Source organism: Bactrocera dorsalis, chromosome 3 (assembly GCF_023373825.1).
Source record: "Bactrocera dorsalis isolate Fly_Bdor chromosome 3, ASM2337382v1, whole genome shotgun sequence".
Taxonomy (NCBI): Eukaryota; Metazoa; Arthropoda; class Insecta; order Diptera; family Tephritidae; genus Bactrocera; species Bactrocera dorsalis.
The window spans coordinates 92,991,501-93,015,869 of NC_064305.1; the positions used below are offsets into that span (position 1 = coordinate 92,991,501).

Genomic DNA, 24,369 nt, shown 5'->3' on the forward strand with positions numbered 1-24,369 from the left:
GCAACTGTAAAGAGAAATATTTTGAAACATCCACAAATGCAGGTAAAAACATTAACAAAATATAGCTGATTATATTTTGAGAGCGTTAAGCTGAACCTCTGAGCGCTACCTCTAAGTAAGTCCCATATAAAGTAAACTTATGTGGGAAGTGATACTAGTATATGGTGGTTTAGAGTCTTCAATGGTATTTTGTATTTATATGAAAACATAAGCGTTTATACTGTGAGTCATTAAGTGTACCTTAAATATTTTATAAAATTAAAAACTTTAAGGTAATAGTGCTAAACAAAAAACAGAAGAAAATCGTAAAATTCGGTTGCGCCGGAACTATAATGCCCTTAACAGATACAAAAAATTCCCTACAAAAACTTGCTTCCGATTGTTTACTTTGTATAACAGATATATGATTTAGTTGTCCGATCTAAAGACTTCCTTAGCAGATTGTTTTCTTGCCTTGGACAATCCTTGCCAATATCGTGGCGATATCTCATCAAGTGAAAAAATTGTCCATACAAATACTCGATTCCGATTGCTTTGTTTACATGGCAGTTGTCCGATATTTCAATGTAAACGCTATATGAGGTCAAAGCCGTATCTTGGTTTCTAATTGTGGAAATTTTGATTCGTTTGGAAGTCCTTTTTTGGGGTATGTGTATTTACCCAATACCGAAAAAATACAAATTGAACTTATAAGCAAATCTGATGACAAAAGCAAGTCATTATCATGGAGACCCTACTAACGATCATTTGGTTTTATTACGATAGTTAAATTTGTACTCTCATCTGTATATATTGTATCGTAAAACGGTACAACAGCGCCACAACTTCCGTCACCAATCGAATCCAACGACTCGCGATCAACATCTGTGGCGCGAAGCATTTAGTTGGTGTTCTGAGTTTGTACATTGCGGATCGGTAGTAGGAAAGCGTTCGCGGAAGCGGATAGACGAAGTGGTCGCTGTTATACGGTTGTGTTGTAGTAGTTGTGATTGAAACTAAGCTTAATTGAAGAACTTAAAAACGCGAGTGAGTTGTATAAAAAAGAAAGCACACAGCGCTATGCCTCTATAAAAAGCAAAGACTCGGCAGAGCCTTTCGGTTAAATTGAATTGAATGTGCACTCATTGTTGCAAAATTGCAACCACAAGGAAATTAAAACAAAAAAAAAAAACAGAACAGTTATAAGTAAACTGACATAATTAGCACGACATCAGGTTACTTAAAAAGTTAGTAATGAATAGAAAAATTAAGTAAATCCTACATACATCTGTAAATGAAAATTAATATTTGAAATAATGTTGCATTTATAAAATAAATGCAGTAAATGTGGTATTGAAGATTTATATACTTATACATATTTATAGGTATAAGTAACCTTCCCCGCTGATTCATCACTGGACAGACGATCCAGCAGCAACTCTTTGAGTCAACAGCTTTATTGTTGTTGCATTGATATTGCTGGACTGACAACTGCAGCAAACTGCAAATACCTGTTTTGCAAAAATGCTATATAGTTGTATTACAACAACAATCATAACATTACAAAGCAATTTTAATAGCGTCATCCAGTCAGAGCGAACTTTTTTGCGGTGCTGCCAATAAACAAAAGCAACACAGCATGCAGGTATCATTAATCAGCGCAACACTTGAAAGAAAGTTTTAATATTTTGAAATAACAATTCACTGGTTGTGGTTTCATAAATACGTTGTCTTAAATTCTTCGAGACCCGACCCAGTAACATTCGGTATGGATGTGAAAGTGAAGGGGTTTTAACCGATACCACAGAAGATCTATTGGATTTTGCGTCTTATTCGGTCACGCTACCTTTGGTAAAGAATTTATTCCAGCTATGCCCCATAGAAAAAGTCGCTTTTCATTTCTGAAACGTATATTTATTATTGTTGTTCAGTTTTTGCAAACTCAAATTTAACCTATGTGTATATGTATATGTAAAACGCGGTTGCGCTATGCACTTTATTCAGATGATGTCACATACATATGTATAGAAAAGTAAACGTACATGTAAATATGTAAATAAGTGGCTACGAGGCCCACTTTTGTTTTCAATTCTATGAAATTTATTTCAATAAAAAAACACCGATATACATGCATATAAACCGTACTCAAACATATGTGTATACTCATACAAATGCGCGTATTTATCAAATATGGAGTGGCAATCGCCTGTGGGCGTGCAGCACTGAACAGGTTGAAACAGTGCTGAATATAAACACAAATGGATAAAAATAAGGAATGTACTCATGTGGATCGCCAACTACCATATAAAGGGTGATTTTTTAAGAGCTTGATAACTTTTTTTAAAAAAAAAAAACGCATAAAATTTGCAAAATCTCATCGGTTCTTTATTTGAAACGTTAGATTGGTTCATGACATTTACTTTTTGAAGATAATTTCATTTAAATGTTGACCGCGGCTGCGTCTTAGGTGGTCCATTCGGAAAGTCCAATTTTGGGCAACTTTTTCGAGCATTTCGGCCGGAATAGCCCGAATTTCTTCGGAAATGTTGTCTTCCAAAGCTGGAATAGTTGCTGGCTTATTTCTGTAGACTTTAGACTTGACGTAGCCCCACAAAAAATAGTCTAAAGGCGTTAAATCGCATGATCTTGGTGGCCAACTTACGGGTCCATTTCTTGAGATGAATTGTTGTCCGAAGTTTTCCCTCAAAATGGCCATAGAATCGCGAGCTGTGTGGCATGTAGCGCCATCTTGTTGAAACCACATGTCAACCAAGTTCAGTTCTTCCATTTTTGGCAACAAAAAGTTTGTTAGCATCGAACGATAGCGATCGCCATTCACCGTAACGTTGCGTCCAACAGCATCTTTGAAAAAATACGGTCCAATGATTCCACCAGCGTACAAACCACACCAAACAGTGCATTTTTCGGGATGCATGGGCAGTTCTTGAACGGCTTCTGGTTGCTCTTCACCCCAAATGCGGCAATTTTGCTTATTTACGTAGCCATTCAACCAGAAATGAGCCTCATCGCTGAACAAAATTTGTCGATAAACACATTTCGAACCGAACACTGATTTTGGTAATAAAATTCAATGATTTGCAAGCGTTGCTCGTTAGTAAGTCTATTCATGATGAAATGTCAAAGCATACTGAGCATCTTTCTCTTTGACACCATGTCTGAAATCCCACGTGATCTGTCAAATACTAATGCATGAAAATCCTAACCTCAAAAAAATCACCCGTTACATATATATGTACATTAGTCTCGTCATTCACCAGACGTTATTCGCATAGAATTGTGTATTGAAACATTCCAAACCTCACGAATGCATTGGTCAGACGGTCGAACTTTGTGACTTTTAACGTAACATGCATATGGCTTTGCTGTAAATATGTAAAAAAAACTTGGGGTTAGGTTAATTGGCTAACGAGCTGAGTTTTGATGCTGATCAGCCCAGACAAGCACTTGCACACACCTCCCCCTGTCTGCCACATCAGCCAAAGTGCGTCTCTTCTTGTATATTTAATTAAAGTTTAACGCTTTGTAGCTGTACCGACATGAACTGTTCCTCTTTTTCTACAAATTTAATTATGTTCTTTCTGCGTACTTTGTTTTGAGAATAAACAAAAACGAAAGAAAAATCTAAAGTAATCCAGTGGCGCTTTCATAGAGCTTAACAAACAAGTGTGTATAGTATGTTTGTATTTGTAAACAACACAAGTAATGTGTTTCGCTGAATTTTCAAATTTTTCGATAACATGCACTAACAACAAATCATTCGCTGCACACAAATGTTGCTGCCACCTATCGCCAGCCGAAACAAAGTTAATAAATTTTCAACGATTGAACTTTTATGCTTTATAAACAATGAAGAATATAAATTTGAATGCCAATACTTGCGCCTTTATATTCTTAAGTGTGGGTGTACTTACGTATACTCGTACCAATGTACATAAACCGCACATACATACATAAGTATGTATGTACATATGTATACAGTATACAATATTGAGGATGAAGAAAACAATTGACTAAGTGAAGGTATTCACACCTGCTTATATAAAACAGAGACTCCGTTGCTGAGAAAAATTTTTCAAAAGATCAACTCTCTGACTTACATATGTACATAAATGTGTAAGGAATTAAAAGCGAAACGTCCAAGAGGATTGTGTGTGCATCGGCTAATTATTTTCTATGAGCCCAAGTTTATTATCCATGAGCGAACGAGCAACCGCACTCAATTTTTTGCGCTTGTTTGTCCAAATTGACTTTGGACAACATACAAGTACATACCATGGCAATACTTGTAATAATATAATTGACTTTTTGCTATAAGCAACTGCCATTAGAATTATCCTTAAATGTTTGCTTTCACTTCTTGTTTGTATAGTATGTTCTTGTGTTTGCTTTTGCATTTTTATGTTACCAAACTGGTCCACAATTTTGTTTTGTATACATATATCGTTTGTTTGTTTGATATTTGAAATTTGGCCGTTGTGCGAAAAAGCTCAGTCAGCATTCACTCGTTTGGCGTCTTAAGCTTTCAAGCAGTTATTTGATAATATATACAAATCACACACACATACATGAGTTGTGCCCGCTAGCGGATTGGATGGACGTTGCGCTATATAAATATACATTAATGTTAGTAAAAACAAAATGGCTACCATTTAATCTGTTTTTGTAAACCGCAGGAAATCATGACGCATCAGAAATGAATCTAATACCCCGAAATACTAAATAAAAATAAAATAAAAAACAGTGGAGGTGTGAAATGACTGTAGATGAAGTTAATATTGTCCGAGTATGTATGTATGTACATATACATATGTATACATACATATGTATGTACTCATATCCACAATCGTGCTTAATTGATACACACTTTTCATACATATTACCTGTGTTCGTATTGGCAATGATGGCAATAATTCGTTCGCAAATAGTCTAGATGTAAAAATGTAGATACATTCACAAATATGGGAGGAGTCTCTAGGCGATTAGGTATGTGAGCGGCCTATGGAATTAATAATTATAAAACACTCAATAAATAAAGTGGATATTTATATTTGTGTATAATAACAGTGCACACGCGGCTAGGTATTGGCAAATATTTCGATTTGGCGTACAACTTCGAAAACCCAGAGAAAATACCTTTTCATTTAGTGTGAACAGCCTCTCAAAAACGGCTACTCCTATACTTTAGGCTAGTAAAATTTGTTTCAACGGATTTCGGCTATATTACAAAGATATTTTTTAATTATAAATATGGATAAACACATACTCATTGCATATAGTACTATTGGTCACGGAAACGCAGTAAGCTATTTGGTACTTATACCCGCTATATACATAAGACAACACACTTACACACGTGCATGTGTGTTCAGCTACTGAATGAAACCGATTCAGCGTTTTAGCCATCTAAAACAAACACCAACATTATTTTTTGGCCAAACAAGAATAATTAAAAGGCAAACAAGGCATGAGATGAGCATACCAAAAGTAGCGAGAATCAACAGTTCAGAGAGACCAAGCACCAGCCGAACTATGGAGTATGCAAATATTAAATATTCATTAAATCTTCTGTACATAGCCTTTTGTTTTATTCTGTTCATTTTCAATGATAACTGCGTCTTCAACACAATAGTCATATTAAAAAACAAAAATACTCTACCCCACGACAAATAATAAAACAAAAAACACTACGTATGAAATTCCTTAAGTACAACAACAAAACATACTTAACTTTATATGTGGGTGAGGCTATAACGATGGGAATAGAAAAAGAAAATAATAATTTCAACTTAAATAATTCGTGGTCATTTCATGAGATGGGAAGCATATACACATCGTACATACATAAATGGGTCAAACAATTAAATCGACAGTGCGACAAGCAGCTCACCTACGTGCTTAGTGTGGGCTTCATTTGCATTTTCCCACACTACTGTCAAAAAGTGGCTTCATGATTTGATGTTACGCTACGTTTTTTATTCAACTTGAAATAGACTGGCAAGCGGTGTAGAAGAGTGCATAACTCAAGGTAGGGTTTGTCTATGGTGAATCACGTCTTGGACATAAAATTTGTCAAAATATTAAAACTTAGAATTTATTATCAGCGAGTAAAAATGATATCTCAACTTTTAAAAATGCTTTGTTTTATTGCCTGGCACTTTGATTGAGAATTTATTAATTTTTTACTTAAAAATTTTGGTTTTTATTATAGTACATACATACATACATATAGTTAAGTAGGTGTATATTTTCATATATGCATCTATCTCCAGGTCGAACGGTTAATTCAAAAGTTTAATAAAAGTAAAGTTAGAACTGATTTTATATTTGGCTCGATATTTTCTGGCAAATTTCGGGAATTAACGGGTCTCTAGTAAAGAAATACTACTAAAACAGAGAACACATTTCAATGTCTGGATGTAATGAATAAAAGATAAAATAATGGATATTCTTCCTGGCCTGTTGAGATAATGCAATTCTTCTCATCGAAGGCTACGTGGTATAAGAATCAGAGGAAAAAAGTAAAGAAGAGCAAAGTTCGGGTGGGACCGACCATTTTATAATCTTGCAACTTGCCTGAGATTCATTAAGGTACCTCGCATACCATTAACAATGTTTGTTATATTTTTGTTATATGGGGGCTTGGTCAAGTTTTCGAACAATTTTATCTATTTTAGGCACAAAGATACAATGTAATAAGAAAGACACGCTCTCTCAATCTCATTGAGGAAACTCACATATTGGCCGATATTTGCGGTATAGTCATTCGAAAGTTCGAAATTCTTTGTTTTAGGTATATGGGGGCTTACAGACATATCATTGTGAGGAAAGGATTCTCTCTGAATTTCAATTGTAAGGATATCCCGTACATTGACCGATATTTCCAGTCAAAGGTCAAATATAGAAACTGAGGTCCACGTATTCGGTACCTAGGGGTTTAAACAGTTTTCGTTCGATTTGGACAATTTTTCACCAGAAGGTGGCATACTCTAAAGGCATTAATCGTGCAAAGTTTATCCCGTTATATTAATTGCTTATTGAGTTATTCACTCGAAAGGAAAAAATCAAATGGAACTTAAAATTGTGTTGCATGGGAATTAGGCGTGGATATAGTTAGATTTCGCTCACTTATTCAAAATTTTTGGCCCACAGGTGAATCTTACTACTGCAATCCGCTGTGCCAAATTAAAGCTCTAAATCGAATTTTAGTGCTTTGTCATGGCATTTTATTGATTTTCGGTTAATGACGGTTATTTCGGTTGTGTAGCGTGGCAGTGGTCAGATTACGTTTATCTACGAATATCATCAAGATATCTCAATTTTTACTCAAGTTACAGTTTGCACGGACGGACGGACCGTCACCCCGAAAGTCAGCTCGTCTCTTATCCTGATCGTTTATATAATACATATATAAGTATACATACGTATATAACTCTATATAACATATCTCGCTTAGTTTTATGTTATACGTACAACCGTTAGGCGTACTATTATACTCTGTAGCAACATTCTGCAAGAGTATAAAAACTTTTGCCTCAAAACGCTTCCTCCTCATAAAATTTATAACGCGTACAGAGTACAAACGTATGTTTTGCTTTTGTATATATGAGATATATTTCACATTATATCTTACCTGTCTGCAAACGAGATTCTTTAGTGAAAAAACATTCATTCGTTTCACTAAATGGTTTCAAAAGGTTTACTAGAGCAAAGCTAAGCATCCGCGTGCTACACCGCGTTTAGTTCGTGTTACTCTTTACAGAGTAGTCTATTTTACATATTCTACTCCTATCTGTACTTGCGAATGTATGTACGTATGTCATTATGGCGTATAGTTTCACAAAACCGCAGTTCTACTTGCGAATACGTCTAGATTGAAATGACAAAGCGACTACATACTTACTGACATTGCACAACCGGATGACTGCACTTGAGCCAGTATTTAGAGTGAACGAACGCTCCCTAAACGAAGTGTTATTCGAGAATTTTCGATAAATCCTGATTTTAAAGAGGCTCCAGTATTCTTGAAACTTTTACTTAAATTACAATTTTTTTTGTTGACCTCTGTGCTAAATGCAAATTTGCGGTCATAGCGTATGCCACAAACACGATATTTTAATTCCAGTTCAATGTTGCACTCACTTGATTAACAACTATAATTTACAGTGATGCACATTCAGTGTAGATCGATCTTAATAGTAGTTCGACTTAACTAATTATACTGTTCTCTCACATTCTAACCGATATAAAGCAGGTTTGTCATGCACTCAATCAGATGATTTATAGTGAGTTCCATTTGGTGGTCTTAGGATGCTGTCACAGCAAAGGAATTCCCCATCTTACTTGAAAAAAAGAGATCTAACTAAATAAAACAATATGAATGCCATTCGTCGGTGTACACAATAAACCGGCAATCACATTCCTAAGGAGTGCCTCAGGACTTGTCCTTTCAAAGTAAGGTCTAAAAGCTAGTACTATTTTGAATATTTTAATTTTAAAGAATGGTCGCAGTCTTTTTATAAAACATGTATGTATGTATGTATTTTTCGAGTTAGACCGGCGTATCATCATTTCAATATACGAAAGTCAAGCTCGGATGTATTCATTACTCTATATTTTACTCGTATATATATAATACTCGTATATGAACTTTATATACAAAAAAATCACTCTACGTTCACCATGTTCGCTCATCTTCAATTGCAAATTGGGGTTTACTATATACAATATACAATATACAGTGAGCACAGTTGGCGGCAGCGAAAGTTTATAAAGCTTTTATATACATTGTGACAAAAAAGTACGCAGAAATTCAAAATAAAACGCAAACTAGTCGAGTCGAGCAAAAAACGCGTTTCATACACAAAATATCCACCAAAATCATTCGAACGGACTCGCGAGGGATGTCGAGCTCTCTTGCTATATCTCAAACACTTACCTGATGATTTTCAAGCACCATATTCTTCACCTTTTTAATATTTTCATCAGTCGAAGAGGCCGAAGATTGCCCAGAACATGACATGTCTTCAACAATCTCTCGACAGTCTTTGAAGGCTTTGTACCACTCGTAAGGTTGTTTTTGATAAAACTGGATCACCGTCAGTCTTTTCCAACATTCGCAACGATGCCGTTCACAAAATTTGGTTAGAAATACAAAATTTGAGACAAATTTGTTTTACGATATTTTTATCCATTGAAAAAATTGCAACGCACTACTGGGGGTACCGACTTAAGCAGCTTCTGTAAACAAACTGGTTGACAGATCGCATTCATATTTGGCATAGTAATTGAGGACAGTCCTACCAACTTAGCAAAATAATTTTCATTTACCCGAAGAATTAAATTACAATTCCGGGTGCTTTTTTGTCTTGATGTATATAGTAATATGTGATATGCTTTTCTCTCTCTCTCTCTCTTATTTTTTCGTTTCACAGCGAATAGGCTACCAAAAGAATTATGGTGATGTCCATATCCGACGAATCATTTAAATCGTACTATCAAACTAATTACCACATTGCTTACATAAGTACAAAAACAAATACTACAAATGATCGGTCAGTTCTTTAGCACGATGTGTACGGTTTTATTTTTACATTGCATGTCTCTATTTTATACAAGTAATTGTGTCGAGTATTCATGCGCATATATTTTATATGGCTGTGTCCATTTGTCAATGAGGTAATGATCGCACGTGACATCCGTTCCTATGTGGAAGTTAATTGCTCAGCAATGTGTTTATAGTTTCCAACAGTATTTAACCAAAATTACTCGCTAATATTAGTGCGTTTTCAGATACCGTCATTAGCTACATAGCCCAGCCCACCAGCTTTATTGTTATAGTTGCCTAGCTTTTATGTGTTATTAAACATTTTTTAGGTTATGAGAATATTTATTTTCGTTTCTAAATTGATTAGGATGCCGGTTAGGATTTCCAATAACAAAATTGGAATAGTGTATCAATTTTGCAATGCTAAAGCATTTTGGAACTTGGAACATTTAGCAACCAGGCAAGCAAGCTGAAATCAAAACTCCATCTAAGGAATCAACCTTAATAGCTAACCTATCAGTAGAACAATCACAAATTTATTTCATCAAATGTTGGTACCAAACAACATTCTGCCAAGCAAAAAAGTTATATATTTAATAGAAGGAAAGGAATAGATATGGAAAAATATACATATGTATGAATGTATATATACATACATACCCTTAACTCAACTTTGCAATATATCTGATATATTAGTGAATAAATATTCATTTCAGAAGCCCTTCATTCAAAGGGAGTATCTACATATCAAGTCTGCTATGATATCGTATATATCAGACAATGATAAAAGAGTAAGCAACTTATTCAATTACGATATCGGTTCAAAATTCGCACCTTTCTAACATTTTAATTCATTGCCAGATCGAATCGAAAACCCAAAGTTTTGGGCATTTACAACATTCAACGAAATCGGTTTACGATTAAAGTTTAACATACTATAATATATATATATTGAATATCTTAGCAGGAATAATTTGGCCCTTTCGGTATTTCCAGTTGCTAAAAGACAATTTCCAAAGTCGAGTACGTGATTACGCTATCAACTTCCAATGACATGAGAGGTGTGTATCCCTTTGTCCCTGATATAAATTTTCATTGCAGTATCATATGGTACATTTTATATAAGTATTTGTATAAGACTCGTAGGTAGGAACTGACAGCGTTTGATCCGACATTTGTGTCTGTGTTAATTTGTCAGCACTAAAATAAATTTCTTGCAATTAGTGCCTAATTTACTCCAATTAACTTTTAACGTCGCTAAAAATCTTCCCTGCCTTTTCAAAGCCGGCAATTGTATTCGCTCTATGCAAGCTTGCACTCATACGCATGTATGTACAAACTTACATACTATAGGCACAGAATTGTAAATGGACGATCTCAAAATTGTAAAATAACGAATGGAAAACAGTAATGGTTATACCCAACCAATAAATAAACACATAAATGGTGTTAAAAGCGAAACCAAAAAATCATATTTTATGCTCACCAAAAACGAGTCACAGTTTATCATAATACTTGCCAACAATTATAGACGTGATCAATTTGGCGAGAAAATGGTCAGATTTTTTCAAGACGAACCATTAATAACTGAGTTAGAACAATTTATATCTACATACATACATGCATACATATGTATGTACATATATTTGCAGTTGCTGTTGTGGCATGTGGCTAGAAATATTTCCGATTACTTCGATCTCTGTTCACCACTTTTAACTTGCTCACGCACAGTTGAGCATTAATGGTGTGTTGGCTGTGCACGAACGAAAATTACTCAATTGTGACAGGGGAACACTTACAAACATACGTACATTTAATTATATATTATAAACAGCTAATTGCCTTTTTTCAAAGTTGTGGTACTTGAATCCATTGGACGAAACTGCCTCAAGCTTCAGCATCTGGCTACTGACCGCCCGCTTCTATAGTTAAGAAAGCGGTAAATTTTTTTTGATGGAAAACGTTTATTCACACTAACATTGAAAAGTAATTAACAAAAATTAAAAATGCCAAAAATGAGAAGCCCTCGTGCTGAGTGAAGGTTGTTGGTACCTCAGTATCTACTGGGGTTGGTACAACTATTCGTGTTATTATTGAGTTCTTGGAGCTTAATGTGTGGTCAATTTATAATAAAATTATTTAATTATATTTTTGTGCACATACATAAGTATGTATAAATTTATGTACTACGTACGTACAGTTAATTTACGATGTTTCTCAACATTGAACATTAAATAACAAATGTAAAAATGACTGGGTTTGGTATACGACTTTTTTCAATAATAACTAAATACATACGTATCCATTTAACACCAATCTTCAAAAACGAGCCAGCCACTTATTAGTAACTGCAACACTCAAACATTGACAACACTTTTTTGGAGTTGAGGTCAAAATTCATACACATTTCCTTCCAGAACTCGAAATCTCTCGAAGTTTTTTTGTGGATTATGATGATTCGAGTTAGGGAAGTTCAACTGTACTATTTTTCTGAAATGTGAATTACAACTTTATTGAATACGAAATGCGTAACGGGAATTTTAAAATTTCGCGAGTTTGGAGAGTTCAATTATTAATATTTTTGAGAAAGGTTCTACGACTCATTAGGGCTTAATAAGTTTAAGTTAAGTTTACGATCTTTGTAGTATTCTGTACCAACAAACAAGGAAATAACAATAACATTACTACAAATATGTAAATATGTACAAATTTTTGTCAGAAAAAAAATAATCGAAAAGGCTGAAACAATTATGCAAATTTTTCTTCTGGTAATATTGCTAATATATTTGCATGTGTGCACATATATATATATGAACAGCAAATTGGTTCGTTTTGTTAAGCTAATTGATCAGCCAGTAAATAAAAAGTGTCGGCTTCGCTTTGAAGTGTTGTTTCAGACACCTTTTAAGCACCGCTCAACACGACATCAATGAACCATCAATAACACCAATCAAATCTAAAGTAATAAAAAAAAAAACACATAAATATACATACTTATATATGTAAAGAAATGACACTCAGAACCTCCTCCAAATGCTAAACCCGCTTTGCATAAGTTTCAAACGCCAGTTGGAGCCACAAGCAACCACTCGGTAGTCAAAATATTGACGTATTCAAATTAGTTTGATTTATTCGGTTTCCAGGCATAGTCTTGTGTTAGTGACACATTCTCACCATTAATTGACCAGAAATGCAAATTCCTATTCCTCCGATACATAACAACCGTGAGAAATATCTTATCGTTCACAGGAGATCTTGAAATTTTTTTTAAATCGTCTTCACAGTCTTGTTTTACCCATTCTTCTTTGTCAAAATTTTGCCCACTATTTAATTATGTAGAATCTTTTCGTAACTGACCTTTCAAACTTGATTTTAAGTAAAAGTTATCAAATATACATACACATACGAGGTATATTCAAAAAGTAAGGTGTTTTTATTTTTAATCAAGAACTACTTGCTGCTCATCCATATTTTCTTTCCTTTAGAGTAATCGAGAATTATTTGAACAAAACAGTAACCATTCAACCGAAAGTTCGTAATATCAAGCATATTATGTCCACAAACAAAATAAATAAGAACTGCGATATGATTTGAAGTTCTACCAATAAAATTCGATAGAACGTAACCCGATAACCACACTTCTGAACACCCCTCGTATTCAGATGATCATTTAGAATTCTTCTTGCATATTCTTCATTAGATTTTTTGCCGCAATCGCCCAATTCGCTCTGACTAATTGATTACTTATAAATTTGATTTTTGTGGGCGAGACTTAATTTAGAATTCATTATATTCAAAAATTAAGCGAAACATTTATTACGTTTTTTGCTCTGTGGTTAAAGCAGGGCGTACAATTACTTCTATACATATTTATATGTAGTGTTCTGAGGCTATATATTTTCACAGGAGCTAAAATATAAGTACATCGTATCGACGGATAAAGTGAAGACAGTTAAAAAGAGCTGGAATAACTCATTAACAACGTAATGAAAGTATTCGCTACTGCCCAAGGGGAGATGGAAACCATATTGCAACATGTTGTCCAAATCTCATGTATTATTGTATCTAAAAATTTTAGTAGATGCATAGTTCCTATTATTAGTGATAACAAGAGTATTTTCTGAAAAAAGATAAAATATTTAATACACTCGTTAGCACAAAGAAATATTATTACAGCTTACATTTTAATGCGTTTACAGCTCTTTTAGTTGTCGGACTCTCCGGTTCAGTCTACAAAGTCAACACAGACATAGCTACCGGTTAAATATTTAAAAAAATTAAGTAGCAAACACAAAGCTTACTTGAATTTCATTAAGTGGTTGACTGAAGGAATAACAAACATAATTACAGCAATAACATTAAATTTAAAGAAAGACCGAAATTATGTTAATGGGCAAACTGTCAAAAGACAAATGTTTTCATCATTCGGGAATACATGTGCCAACTTTTTTTTATATTTCTGAGTTATTACTTCTTGACGCTGAAACAAGAAATTATGTGGAAATTTAGTTGATTCAACCAAAAAACTAGCATCTGGGATTTTGTTTGTATTAATTGCTTTGTATGAAGCGGAAGCTAAAGAATGGGCTTCACACTACTTCAGCAGTAACAAACTTGCTGTGGATGCCTAACAAACGCAAAGTGAAAACGAAAAACTACTTTTAATTATTGTTAAATGTTCCTTCTCTAATTTTGTATTTATATATGCCGTCTTCACTTAGTGAAATGAGGGCTTGAGTGTCATCCTGTCATTGTACCTTTGTTATAAAATTTTACATTCTTGTCATATTTTTGCAAATTTTCAGATCGATATCTCAAAAACTGAGGAACCAGTTTGCATATATACCGACAGACGAACTTAGCTAAATGCAATGAATACACACAATTTTTCACGGTGTAAATATTAAAATATGGTAGATTATCAAGCCAAACATTGGTCCATTGGTTTACAGCATTCGGAAACATATACATATGTATATTATGTTTAAGAGCTACGTTTTTGTATCGTTTTGTAAATTGTTATCCATTTCGCAGTCATCTGTATAGCAACCAGACATCCATTGGGAAAATCAATGAGATTGCATGCAAATAAGTGGATGTATGGTATAAGTATTCAAAGCCTAAGTGGCATCTAAATGTTCCCCTTCCAAAATTCAAATCGCTTCATCGCCATGTCCGTCCACTCGAAGTGACGCAACCATTTATTTATTTAGCCTGTAAAACAAATTATGGAATAATTTACATTTTCATTTAATAAGAATATAGGAAGTTATGTAAATATATATATTTACATACAAATACATTTGTATCTTATCATTTACATCATTCTCACCTTTTTGGGTGCTATAATTAAGTTTTGTTCAACGAAAGGGCATTTTAAACATTGAATATTTTATACAACTAACAGAATAATTACATAAATAAATATTTGTTATGTATTTAAATATGTACTTGTATGTGTAAAAAATATATGCTATAATACTAAATAAACATCGTATACAAGCAGATACTAATGTGCGAATGTTCATATACAGTATATACATAATTATGACTATGAAGCAAGAACAAGACATCAACATCAACAAGACATTTTCCAGTGATTGAAATTGGAGAAAGTAAACCTTTTTATAATTTATTTATTCATGTGGTCATCCGATCACAAATGCTACATTGTCCCATTGAGATAGCCTCGCACCGAATCAGAGCGTATTATCACAAAAAATTACCACAAAATTAACTCAAATTTCATTAAATGTTTAGTAGTTCCATGAAACTCGAATTCTCCAATTTTACAATAAATAGAAATTTGATGTTGTTGTTGTTTTAAACGGATATGCTAATCCCCGTTAGGGTGGTAAGGGTCATCTGTGTTGTCGTCGAGGTCATCTAACGGTAGGCCCAGGAAACGCGCTGTTTCGACGGGGTCGGACCAAAGGGAGGAAGGTGTTAGATGAGTTGGGTTTGTGGGGCATGCAAAGAGGTGGCCAGTGTCATGCGGAGACTCGTTGCATGCTGGACATATATTGGATATGTCGGGGTCGATTCTGGATAAGTAGGAGTTTAACCTGCTACAATACCCAGAACGAAGTTGCGCTAGGGTCACTCGCGTTTCTCGCGGCAACTGGAGCTCTTCATCTGCAATAGGTGGTGCTTTGACTCCAAGAACGCCATTCACGGGAAGGGAGTCGGTGAAGGTGTTAATGGCTCCACTGTGAATGGCGGTCAGTACCTGTCTGAAGTCTGTAGCGTCCGAAGTTCGGTCGGCGTACTGTACGACGTCGTCGACGTAGTCGAGGAATGACCTCTTGATGCTCCTAGGAGGCGGCTCCGCTCCAAGCAGATGGCTGCAAGGGTGATTCCTACGGAAACACCCCAGCAGGAACTGCCTGGAGAGAAGTTCATTATGCTCCTTTACAGGAATCATGCGCGTCTCACTATGGAGGTGTTCGATGGGAGACATCAAGAGACATCCCGTCGTAGTCCGGAGTGCTGTGTTCTGGCAGGTCTGTAGTTTCCTCATCTGCGTGCCACTGCATCCAGGCGACCATATCGGTGCTGCGTAGTTGAGGACCGGCCGGCCGATTGCCTTGTAAGTTGCCAACAACGTTTCTTTGTCTTTTCCCCATGTGCTGCCGGCTAGCGACTTGAGGATCTTGTTGCGGCTCTGTACTTTGGCAATAATCGCGGTCGTATGAGGAGTGAAGGAGCATAGACTATCAAAAGTTACGCCTAAAATTTTAGGGTTATTGACAGTCGGAATTTTGACGCCATCGACTGCAATATCAAGCTCAAGTCTATACTCCTTCGTCCAGTTTGTAAATATAGTCGCTGTGGATTTGGTGGGGGAAAGTTGGAGATTCCGTGCAGTGAGGAAACGAGAAAGGTCGGAGAGGTAGCTGTTCACTTTCGAACACATGCCATCGATTCCATTGCCCGACGTCAATATCGTGCAGTCATCAGCGTACGAGGTTATGGAGACCCCCTCTGGTGGTTGTGGGAGTTTCGAGATATAGAAGTTAAACAGTAGTGGGGAGAGGACACCACCCTGCGGAACCCCCTGTTTAATTCTTCTCAGTCTAGATGTTTCGCCTCGAAATAGTACGGATGACTGGCGACCACTCAGGTAGTTCATGGTCCACCTCTTTAACCCTGGAGGAAGCGTTGTTTTTTCTATGTCCTGCAATAGCGTTGTGTGGTTGACTGTGTCAAAGGCTTTTGACAAGTCCAACGCTACGAGGATCGTTCTCTCACAGGGTGGCTTCTGGTTGAGGCCACGAACTATCTGGGTGTTTATGACGCTAAGTGCTGTGGTGGTGCTGTGCACTTTTCGGAATCCATGCTGGTGGCTGGCTAGGCTCAGGTGGTGAGTGAAAGTCGGGAGTAGCAGGGCCTCAAGTGTCTTCACTACTGGGGAGAGGAGAGTTATCGGGCGATAAGATTCCCCTTTGTTGGCGGGTTTCCCAGGTTTCAGTAGTGGCACCACCCTTCCGATTGTCCACACATCGGGTATTTGAAGGGTGGTTAGTGACAAGTTGAGGACACTGGTGAGATAACCTACTCCCGCCGAGCCTAGATGCTTTAGCATTAGCATGTTGATTCCATCAGGGCCAATGGATTTGGATGATTTAGCTTTTGTGATGACACTCTGAACCTCCTCGCCGGTGAAAGTAAGTGGCGCGCAGTTGTTTGGCATTTTGCGCAGCCGCCGGTTAACACATCTCTTAGCTTTGTCTACCGAAGGGTGCAGTGTAAACTGCCGGCTAAAATAGCTCGCGCACTTCTTCGGGTCCGAAGAGGCATGACCATTGAATTGAACTTCAACTCGGTCGTCATGTCTCTTCGGATTAGACAAAGCTTTGACAGTAGCCCAAAGCTTACTCACACCGGTGGAGAGGTTACAGGACTTCAGGTGCTCTATCCATTTCGTCCGCTTATGTTGATTTACCACTCGCCGAATCTCCAAATTGAGATCCCTTATTCGGGGATCCCCGGGATCGGCATGGCGTAAGGTGTCGCGCTCATTAGCTAAGACAGCTGCTTCGGCTGGGAAATTGGGGCGGATTTCCGCTATTCTTCCAGCCGGGATGAAGCGAGCAGTAGCTGCTGCGATCACCTTGCGGAATTGACGTTCGCCAACGCATACGTCCGTAGGAATGGGTAGAGCGTTGAAGGTGCTCTCAGTGAATTCTGTGAAGCCGACCCAATTAGCTTTTTTGAAGTTAATGAAGGTACGGTTGTCCACAGAAACGAAATCGGGAGGCTTCTCGATAGAGATAATTATGGGCAGATGGTCTGATGCAAGAGTTAGCATAGGTCGCCAGGTTATGCTGTTTATCAGGCCACCGCTAGCAATGGTAATATCCGGCGAGCTATTACAGGTGCCCATAACTCTGGTGGGGGCTTCGTCATTCATTGTGCAGAATGTCGAATCGTCAATCTGTTCCGCCAGCTCCATCCCCCTACGATCATTTGACAGGCAGGAATGCCAAAGATCGTGGTGCGCGTTAAAGTCGCCTAGTACCATACGGTTTTCACCACGAAGTAGCGCACCTATATTCGGGTGATATCCTGTAGGGCAACATGTAACTGGGGGGATGTATATATTAAATATTTCGAGCTCGACATCGCCTGACCGGATAGCTATGCCCTGACATTCTAGGGTAGTATCCCTGGGGTCGATGTCTTCTTCGATTAAACGATACTGCACGGTGTTGTGCAATATGAAGGCTAGGCCACCACCACCATCTCGCTCCCGATCTTTACGTAAAACGTTGAAACCTGCACAACTCAGAAGATCTGAGCGGCTGTTTAGCTTGGTTTCTTGGACCGCAGCTATCGATACACGTTCCCGATTCATAAGTGCAACTATCTCCTCGATCTTGCTCTGGAGTCCGTTGCAGTTAAATTGAAGGAGTCGGGTTTGTCGCGGGTGTCCGTGGGTGATCCTGGGGGTGAGGGAGTGACGTGTTGGTGGTATTTGTTGCAGCTGCAGAACCCGCGGGGGCGGTTGTCGCACTGGGGTGTTGGTTGGCGACGCCACTGTTGTGAGTTGCGGGGGCAGACTCCTGCAGCATGGGGCAACGTAGGTGACACTCCACTCACGTGTGGTGCGCAGGCCGGAACACGTCGGGAAGTGGCACCAGCCGGTGCAGGAATTGCACTTAACTGATGCGACGTTCCGACGTATGACAGCCTGACACACGGAGCAGACTGTGCGAGGAACCAAGAGTTGCTGATTGGTTCTCGCACGAGGATTGGAGCGGGATGAAGGTTGGGGGGGGGACAAGTCAGAGTGGGAGCTGTGTTGCCTGTTTGAGCTCCTGACCGTAGAGGTCCTTTGTTGGCCACTCTGATTGAGTGGCGGCGCGGCGCGCGAACAGTGTGCAGGTTGCACAGCCGTGGAGGCTTGTGTCGCAGTATTGCGCAGACAACACGGGGCCACGTAACGCGTGGTCCACTCCCTGTGGGTCTTAAGGCCTGAGCAGGTGCTCAGGCGTTGCTCTAATGACGACAAACATAGATTAATGCTTACCGATCCAAACGGGGTTAGATCGCCGAAAGGAATAGAAGTGGAAGTGGTTAGAATCATATACACGTACTTTAACTTTGCATGATATCAGACAACTCTATTTAGTGCCTGTATTTAATTGCATTCAAACCTATCGACGATCGTCAAAACATAAGCAACGATACTAAGCAACAAGTTTTACAAACGTAGGTTGTTTTACTATAACACGAAAGAGTAGCATTTGGATCGCTCATCGTATAAATGCTCATATACTGATATAGTCTTTACAGGGTTGCGAGCAATTTCTTAATTATACTAAAAATCTACTTAAATACACATACACGTATGCACTGTTGCACTTGTAGGTCAAAACGTTCTGAGTATGTACATACATATAACATTAAAAATGTCCAATTTTACGATGAAGTTGTGAGCTGCCAGAATGCAACACCATAGTTTAAATTTCCCAAATCTCTTAAACGGTCAGATACACGCATTCTTAGCTCGAAGCTAGTTTTGAATTTTTCTATCTGGTGATAAGAAAAAATAGAAAACTACAAGGCGGAGAAACTTCCGGATACACACGACATACCCGATACAATAAAGACCTAATACTTCGATAGACTTTCTTAGAGTGAACAAGAACTTATTTTTTAGAGTCCCCCCTAATATAGAACATACATATGTACCAATGATATGTTGTCATTATAGTAAGCGTCTTAAATTATTCAATTAAACTCAAATTAAACTCAATGACACTGCGACGCTAATGGAATGTGGTCATACTGAATTGAAAGAAATTTTCCCCAAGCATTTTCGACAGTAAAACTATCAGTAAATATCAAAAACATAAATGGAGCAGATCTTAATTATGTACATAACATACATACAAGAATATATACATATATGTATAGATGTATATATATATATCCGTGCATATATATAAATTATTAATGTGAAGCTTGGAAGCTAATAAACATAAAAACTTCTGAACACTTAATCCCCTACTTTAATGACATTTATGTTTTATTTTGTTATCAAAATTTAATGCAAGCAAAATAACCTTACAAAAACTGTTAAATGTGTTCACACTGTGACAAATCCGCTTACCATTACAGATTGATAGACCATTTGTCAGCACAATTGGGAATTGACGAATTGACAAAATGTCCAATAAACCATACAGTGCGATCAGTATAACCAATTGCGGATTGGATGACCCACAGGTAATGGTCACATGATCGATTACTCTTTACAACATAATAGTGGCTTACAACTTGATGTCTAATGCACATACTTGTATATTTCAGAGTGAGCTGGGTGCCGCCTTTGCTAATAACAACCTAAAAGAATTTCGAATTGCTCTCGATAAAGGTGCAAACCCGACTAGATGTGATGACAAACATTTCAGCGTCTTTGAGTTAGCTCTGAAAACGCATGGCCGCGCTGCATTTGTAGAGGAATGTTTGAATCATGGTTGCAGTCCTAATCATGTAAGTAAATGTATGGAAAAGTTAAAAATTGTCGGTAGTGTTACTTTCACAATAACTATAGTACATATAATAGTTTTGTTCACCTAACGGTTGTGTATACTATATATATATATGTATATATATATATATATAATCAAAATGACGAGGCAGTTGAAATCCGGGTGACTGTCTGTCTGTCCGTCCGTTCGTGCAAGCTGTAACTTGAGTAAAAATGAAGATATTTTAATGAAACTTGGTACACATGTTCCTTGGCAAAAAAAATTAGGTGGAGCTCTTAGATAGACCACTGCCACGCCCACAAATCGCCATTAACCGGTCACGTGTCATAACTAAGCATTAAAATAATATATAAAACTCTAATAGGCGTGGCAATGACCACTTTTACATAAAATCACATATGTCGGAACCCGACCGGCCGATTTCGACTGAATTTTGTAAGACACATATTTTTGGTACATGGCATGTTAATAGTATGTGTTACTGGCAAAACTAGATAAAATCGGAACAATACTACCCCCAACTCTCATATTTTCCTGAAGAAATTTCTCGGAATAAGATTCTTCCATTCCAAGTTGCAAGGTATAAAATGTTCGTTTACATCCGAACTTAGCCCTTCCTTACTTGTTTAAACTATTTTTTTATACTTTTTAGTTAAACCAACATTGGAAGAAATCTGCAATCAGTTTTGCCGCAGATTCCCTGGATCCAGAAATTCTCAATATACTCCTGCGTAATAAAGATGTACAAGTAGATCGACCCTATGCCAAACTTACACCTATTAATACACTCGCCAAAAAATTAACTACAGAGAATCAGAACGATGTATTCGCTTGCATTAAACTTCTTCTAGAATATGGCGCCTCGCCCAACAAGCCTGACGACCGTGAAATGACGCCATTGAACTATATTTTGAAAAATAAAAAGTTGGACAGTCAAATTAAGCGAGAACTTGTTGAACTTTTCACATCCCAGCCAGATTTAGATGTCGATAGCTTTCGTGATGGCGAAGTACGTGAATTGTTGAACCGTGATTACCCCGAAATGTTAACAAAATTGAGTGCAGTCGAAGTAAGCTTAGATAGGCTTATTTCACTCCTTCGTAATGGTAACGAAGAGGAATTTGTCCAACAATTTCCAAAATTCAAAGCCAGAATGATGGAAAAAGATAACAATGCGAATGAAGTAGAGAAGCACGAACTTCAGCTATTCATAGAAACAATAAAGCGCGGTACACACAAAGCATTTGATTTGCTCTTGAATTACAACGTGAATATAAATGGCACCTTAGATAATCAAACACCCATACATATTTCCACAATTTTTGGTAATTGGCGAGCTCTAAAAATATTATTAGAACATAATGATCTCAAGTTGCGCCGACAGGATCAATTATTAATCACTGTTATTAGTCACTTAGGCGATGAGCCATTATACGATTTTGTCAATTACGAGAAATGTCTTTCCTTTCTACTAAATTCGGATCGCATTGATGTGAATGAGACAGATCCCAGTGGCTCAACACCACTTCACTATGCCGTCAAGTATCGCAATCGCTTAGTTATCCAAGAATTACTACGTCATGGTGCTTACATTGGCATGCGCAGCTCCTTTAATGATTTGCCCATCGATGGAATATACCCGGAAGTGTTGGAGGAACACTTTGATAATTGTATCACTACAAATGGTTATAAGCCTGGTGATAGTGACTTTGAAATATTAGTCAATTTCAAGAATCTCATTGCACATCCGCGCTTAAGTCATGCAACGAAGTTGCGCTCACAAAACTTCCACGAAGAGATGCCACCGATTGCGTATATTGCTGAGTCAAAAGAACATCGCCATTTGCTACAACACCCACTTATCACCAGTTTTTTGTTCCTCAAATGGCATCGTTTATCTGTCATCTTTTACATTAATTTTCTCTTATACTTCTGTTTTGCCCTGAGCATTATAATACACACCATACTGAAATTTCGAGAAAGCGAATACGAAGCTCTAACTGTGTTATTCGGACTCTTCTCATGGGTTGGCATCATTTACCTCCTTATGCGCGAAATAATACAATTTGTTTTGGCTCCATTGAAATATTTACGTTCGGCAATTAATTATATGGAAGTGGCACTTATTATATTTTCCATACTGACTTGTACCGAGTCCAGCTATAACCGCGAAACCCAGAGAGTAATAGCTGTATTCACGATACTCCTCGTCGCTATGGAGCTTTGCTTATTGGTGGGTTCATTGCCAGTTCTTTCCATCTCTACACACATGCTAATGCTGCGTGCCGTATTAAAGAGCTTTATCAAGAGTTTTGCTCTTTACTCAATATTCGTAATTACATTCAGTTTGTGCTTCTATATTCTGTTTGGCAAATCATCGGAAGTCAACGATATCACGAACGGCACCGACGCCGTAAGTGATGGCGGCGAATTCAACAAATTTGCAAACCCATTTACAGCGGTTATCAAAACTATTGTAATGTTGACAGGTGAATTCGATGCTGGGGATATTGAATTTGATACCGTCTACAGCTATTTGATATTCTTAATGTTTGTGGTATTCATGTCAATTGTGCTTTTCAACTTGCTTAATGGTCTTGCTGTTAGCGACACACAGGTGAGTAACTGAACCCTCATACATATTTGAACTCCTACTAAGATAATCTGCTTAAAATTCCATACCTCCACAACCAATTAAGCTATGTTGTTGTATGTTGCGGAAAATTACCCAGTGGGGTCCAAAATATATGAAATATTTTTTAAGCATTCAACAACTATAAAAATTCAAATTTTTGGTGTATGAAACTTGGACAGTATATCTTTTATATACATATATTATTTTCTTCACAGGCCATTAAAGCGCAAGCCGAACTAAATGGTTCCATTTGTCGGACTCTTCTACTCACACGCTACGAACAAGTCCTGACTGGACGCACCGGACATGCCAGTTTCATCATTAAACATGAACCGTTCCGCACAATATGCCGCCGCTTAATGAATCTCGATTCCAATTATATTGTTGGCCGGCAAATCGCCATTCTACCAAATGACCACAATAAAGTACTCGTCGGTGTGGCCAACGGGGATGTCGGCATCGATGCCAGTGTAGAATCGAAATACCATTTCGCCCGGAATAATGAGGTTCGCAACTCGAAATCACAATTTTTACCATTGTCAGAAGAAAATACCAATCATCAGAAAAAGTTGCTTGATGCACCCGTTTCATTCTTGCCCTGCTGCTGCACCTGCATTACCGGAAGATGCTCTGAAATGGATAGTCGAACTGTAAAATTAGCTATGGCAGTAATCGAACGAAAAAACACATCACAAGAAGATAAGATGCGTGAAGCGAATACGGAAAGAAGACTGAAGAATATAGAGGAACGATTGGCACAGATGACGGAGCTCCTGCAGAAATTAAGTCAAGAACAATAAAAATGCCAGTTCAAAGTTGATATCATTATCAGTAATTGCTATATTAACTTTTCTAATAATTGTGCAAACTTTAAGTGTCCTTAGGGTTATTTATTCAAGATTTTTTTTTTTTAACAAATACGCATGTATCAAAATATTTATGATAACTTCTAATGCAAAATAAAATGTCCAAAGTAATAAGTGAATGTGTATTGTATGTATATATATGTAAGCAAAACTAGTGTGCGGTGCCTTGTGCTGAGATCCGACGTTGCATTAGATAAAAATGATTCCACTTAAACAGCATTTTGTTAGTAGATAGAAAAACTGAACAATTCTGTCCACAACAACAAAGACAAGAATGTTGCAACTCACAATTCGATTGATTTTACAACATCCACTGGGAGTACA

General features: G+C 37.3%; 2 protein-coding genes across 5 annotated transcripts in view; one reads left to right on the top strand and one right to left on the bottom strand.

Moving 5' to 3' along the window:
* LOC105230657 (uncharacterized) overlaps nucleotides 1-8,169 on the bottom strand; it is a 93,325-nt gene extending 85,156 nt beyond the window's left edge. Inside the window, exon 1 of the mRNA XM_049453765.1 lies at nucleotides 7,631-8,169. The gene's annotated coding sequence lies outside the window, so the exon portion shown is untranslated. The remainder of the gene's footprint in view (nucleotides 1-7,630) is intronic.
* On the top strand, nucleotides 874-24,159 carry LOC105230654 (transient receptor potential cation channel protein painless). Of its 4 annotated transcripts, none has more exons than XM_049453769.1 (5): nucleotides 874-1,226; nucleotides 20,171-20,278; nucleotides 20,363-20,545; nucleotides 21,197-23,161; nucleotides 23,395-24,159. In XM_049453769.1, the coding sequence occupies exons 2-5, from the start codon at nucleotides 20,219-20,221 to the stop codon at nucleotides 23,977-23,979; spliced, it is 2,793 nt and encodes a 930-aa protein (XP_049309726.1). In that variant the 5' UTR covers nucleotides 874-1,226; nucleotides 20,171-20,218; the 3' UTR covers nucleotides 23,980-24,159. The 4 variants fall into 4 exon arrangements, with proteins under 4 accessions (XP_049309726.1, XP_049309728.1, XP_049309727.1 ...); XM_049453771.1 differs by having other exon boundaries at nucleotides 878-1,026; XM_049453770.1 differs by lacking the exon at nucleotides 874-1,226 and adding an exon at nucleotides 1,392-1,624.
* Nucleotides 24,160-24,369: the final 210 nt, after the last annotated feature.

What these genes read in the sequence shown, in the direction of transcription:
- LOC105230654 (XM_049453769.1), top strand. Translation starts at nt 20,219, where the DNA reads ATGTCCAATAAACCATACAGTGCGATCAGTATAACCAATTGCGGATTG. An exon ending in GCGGATTGGATGACCCACAG is followed by an intron (nt 20,279 to 20,362) that starts GTAATGGTCACA and finishes TGTATATTTCAG; the next exon opens with AGTGAGCTGGGTGCCGCCTT. An exon ending in TTGCTGTTAGCGACACACAG is followed by an intron (nt 23,162 to 23,394) that starts GTGAGTAACTGA and finishes TTTTCTTCACAG; the next exon opens with GCCATTAAAGCGCAAGCCGA.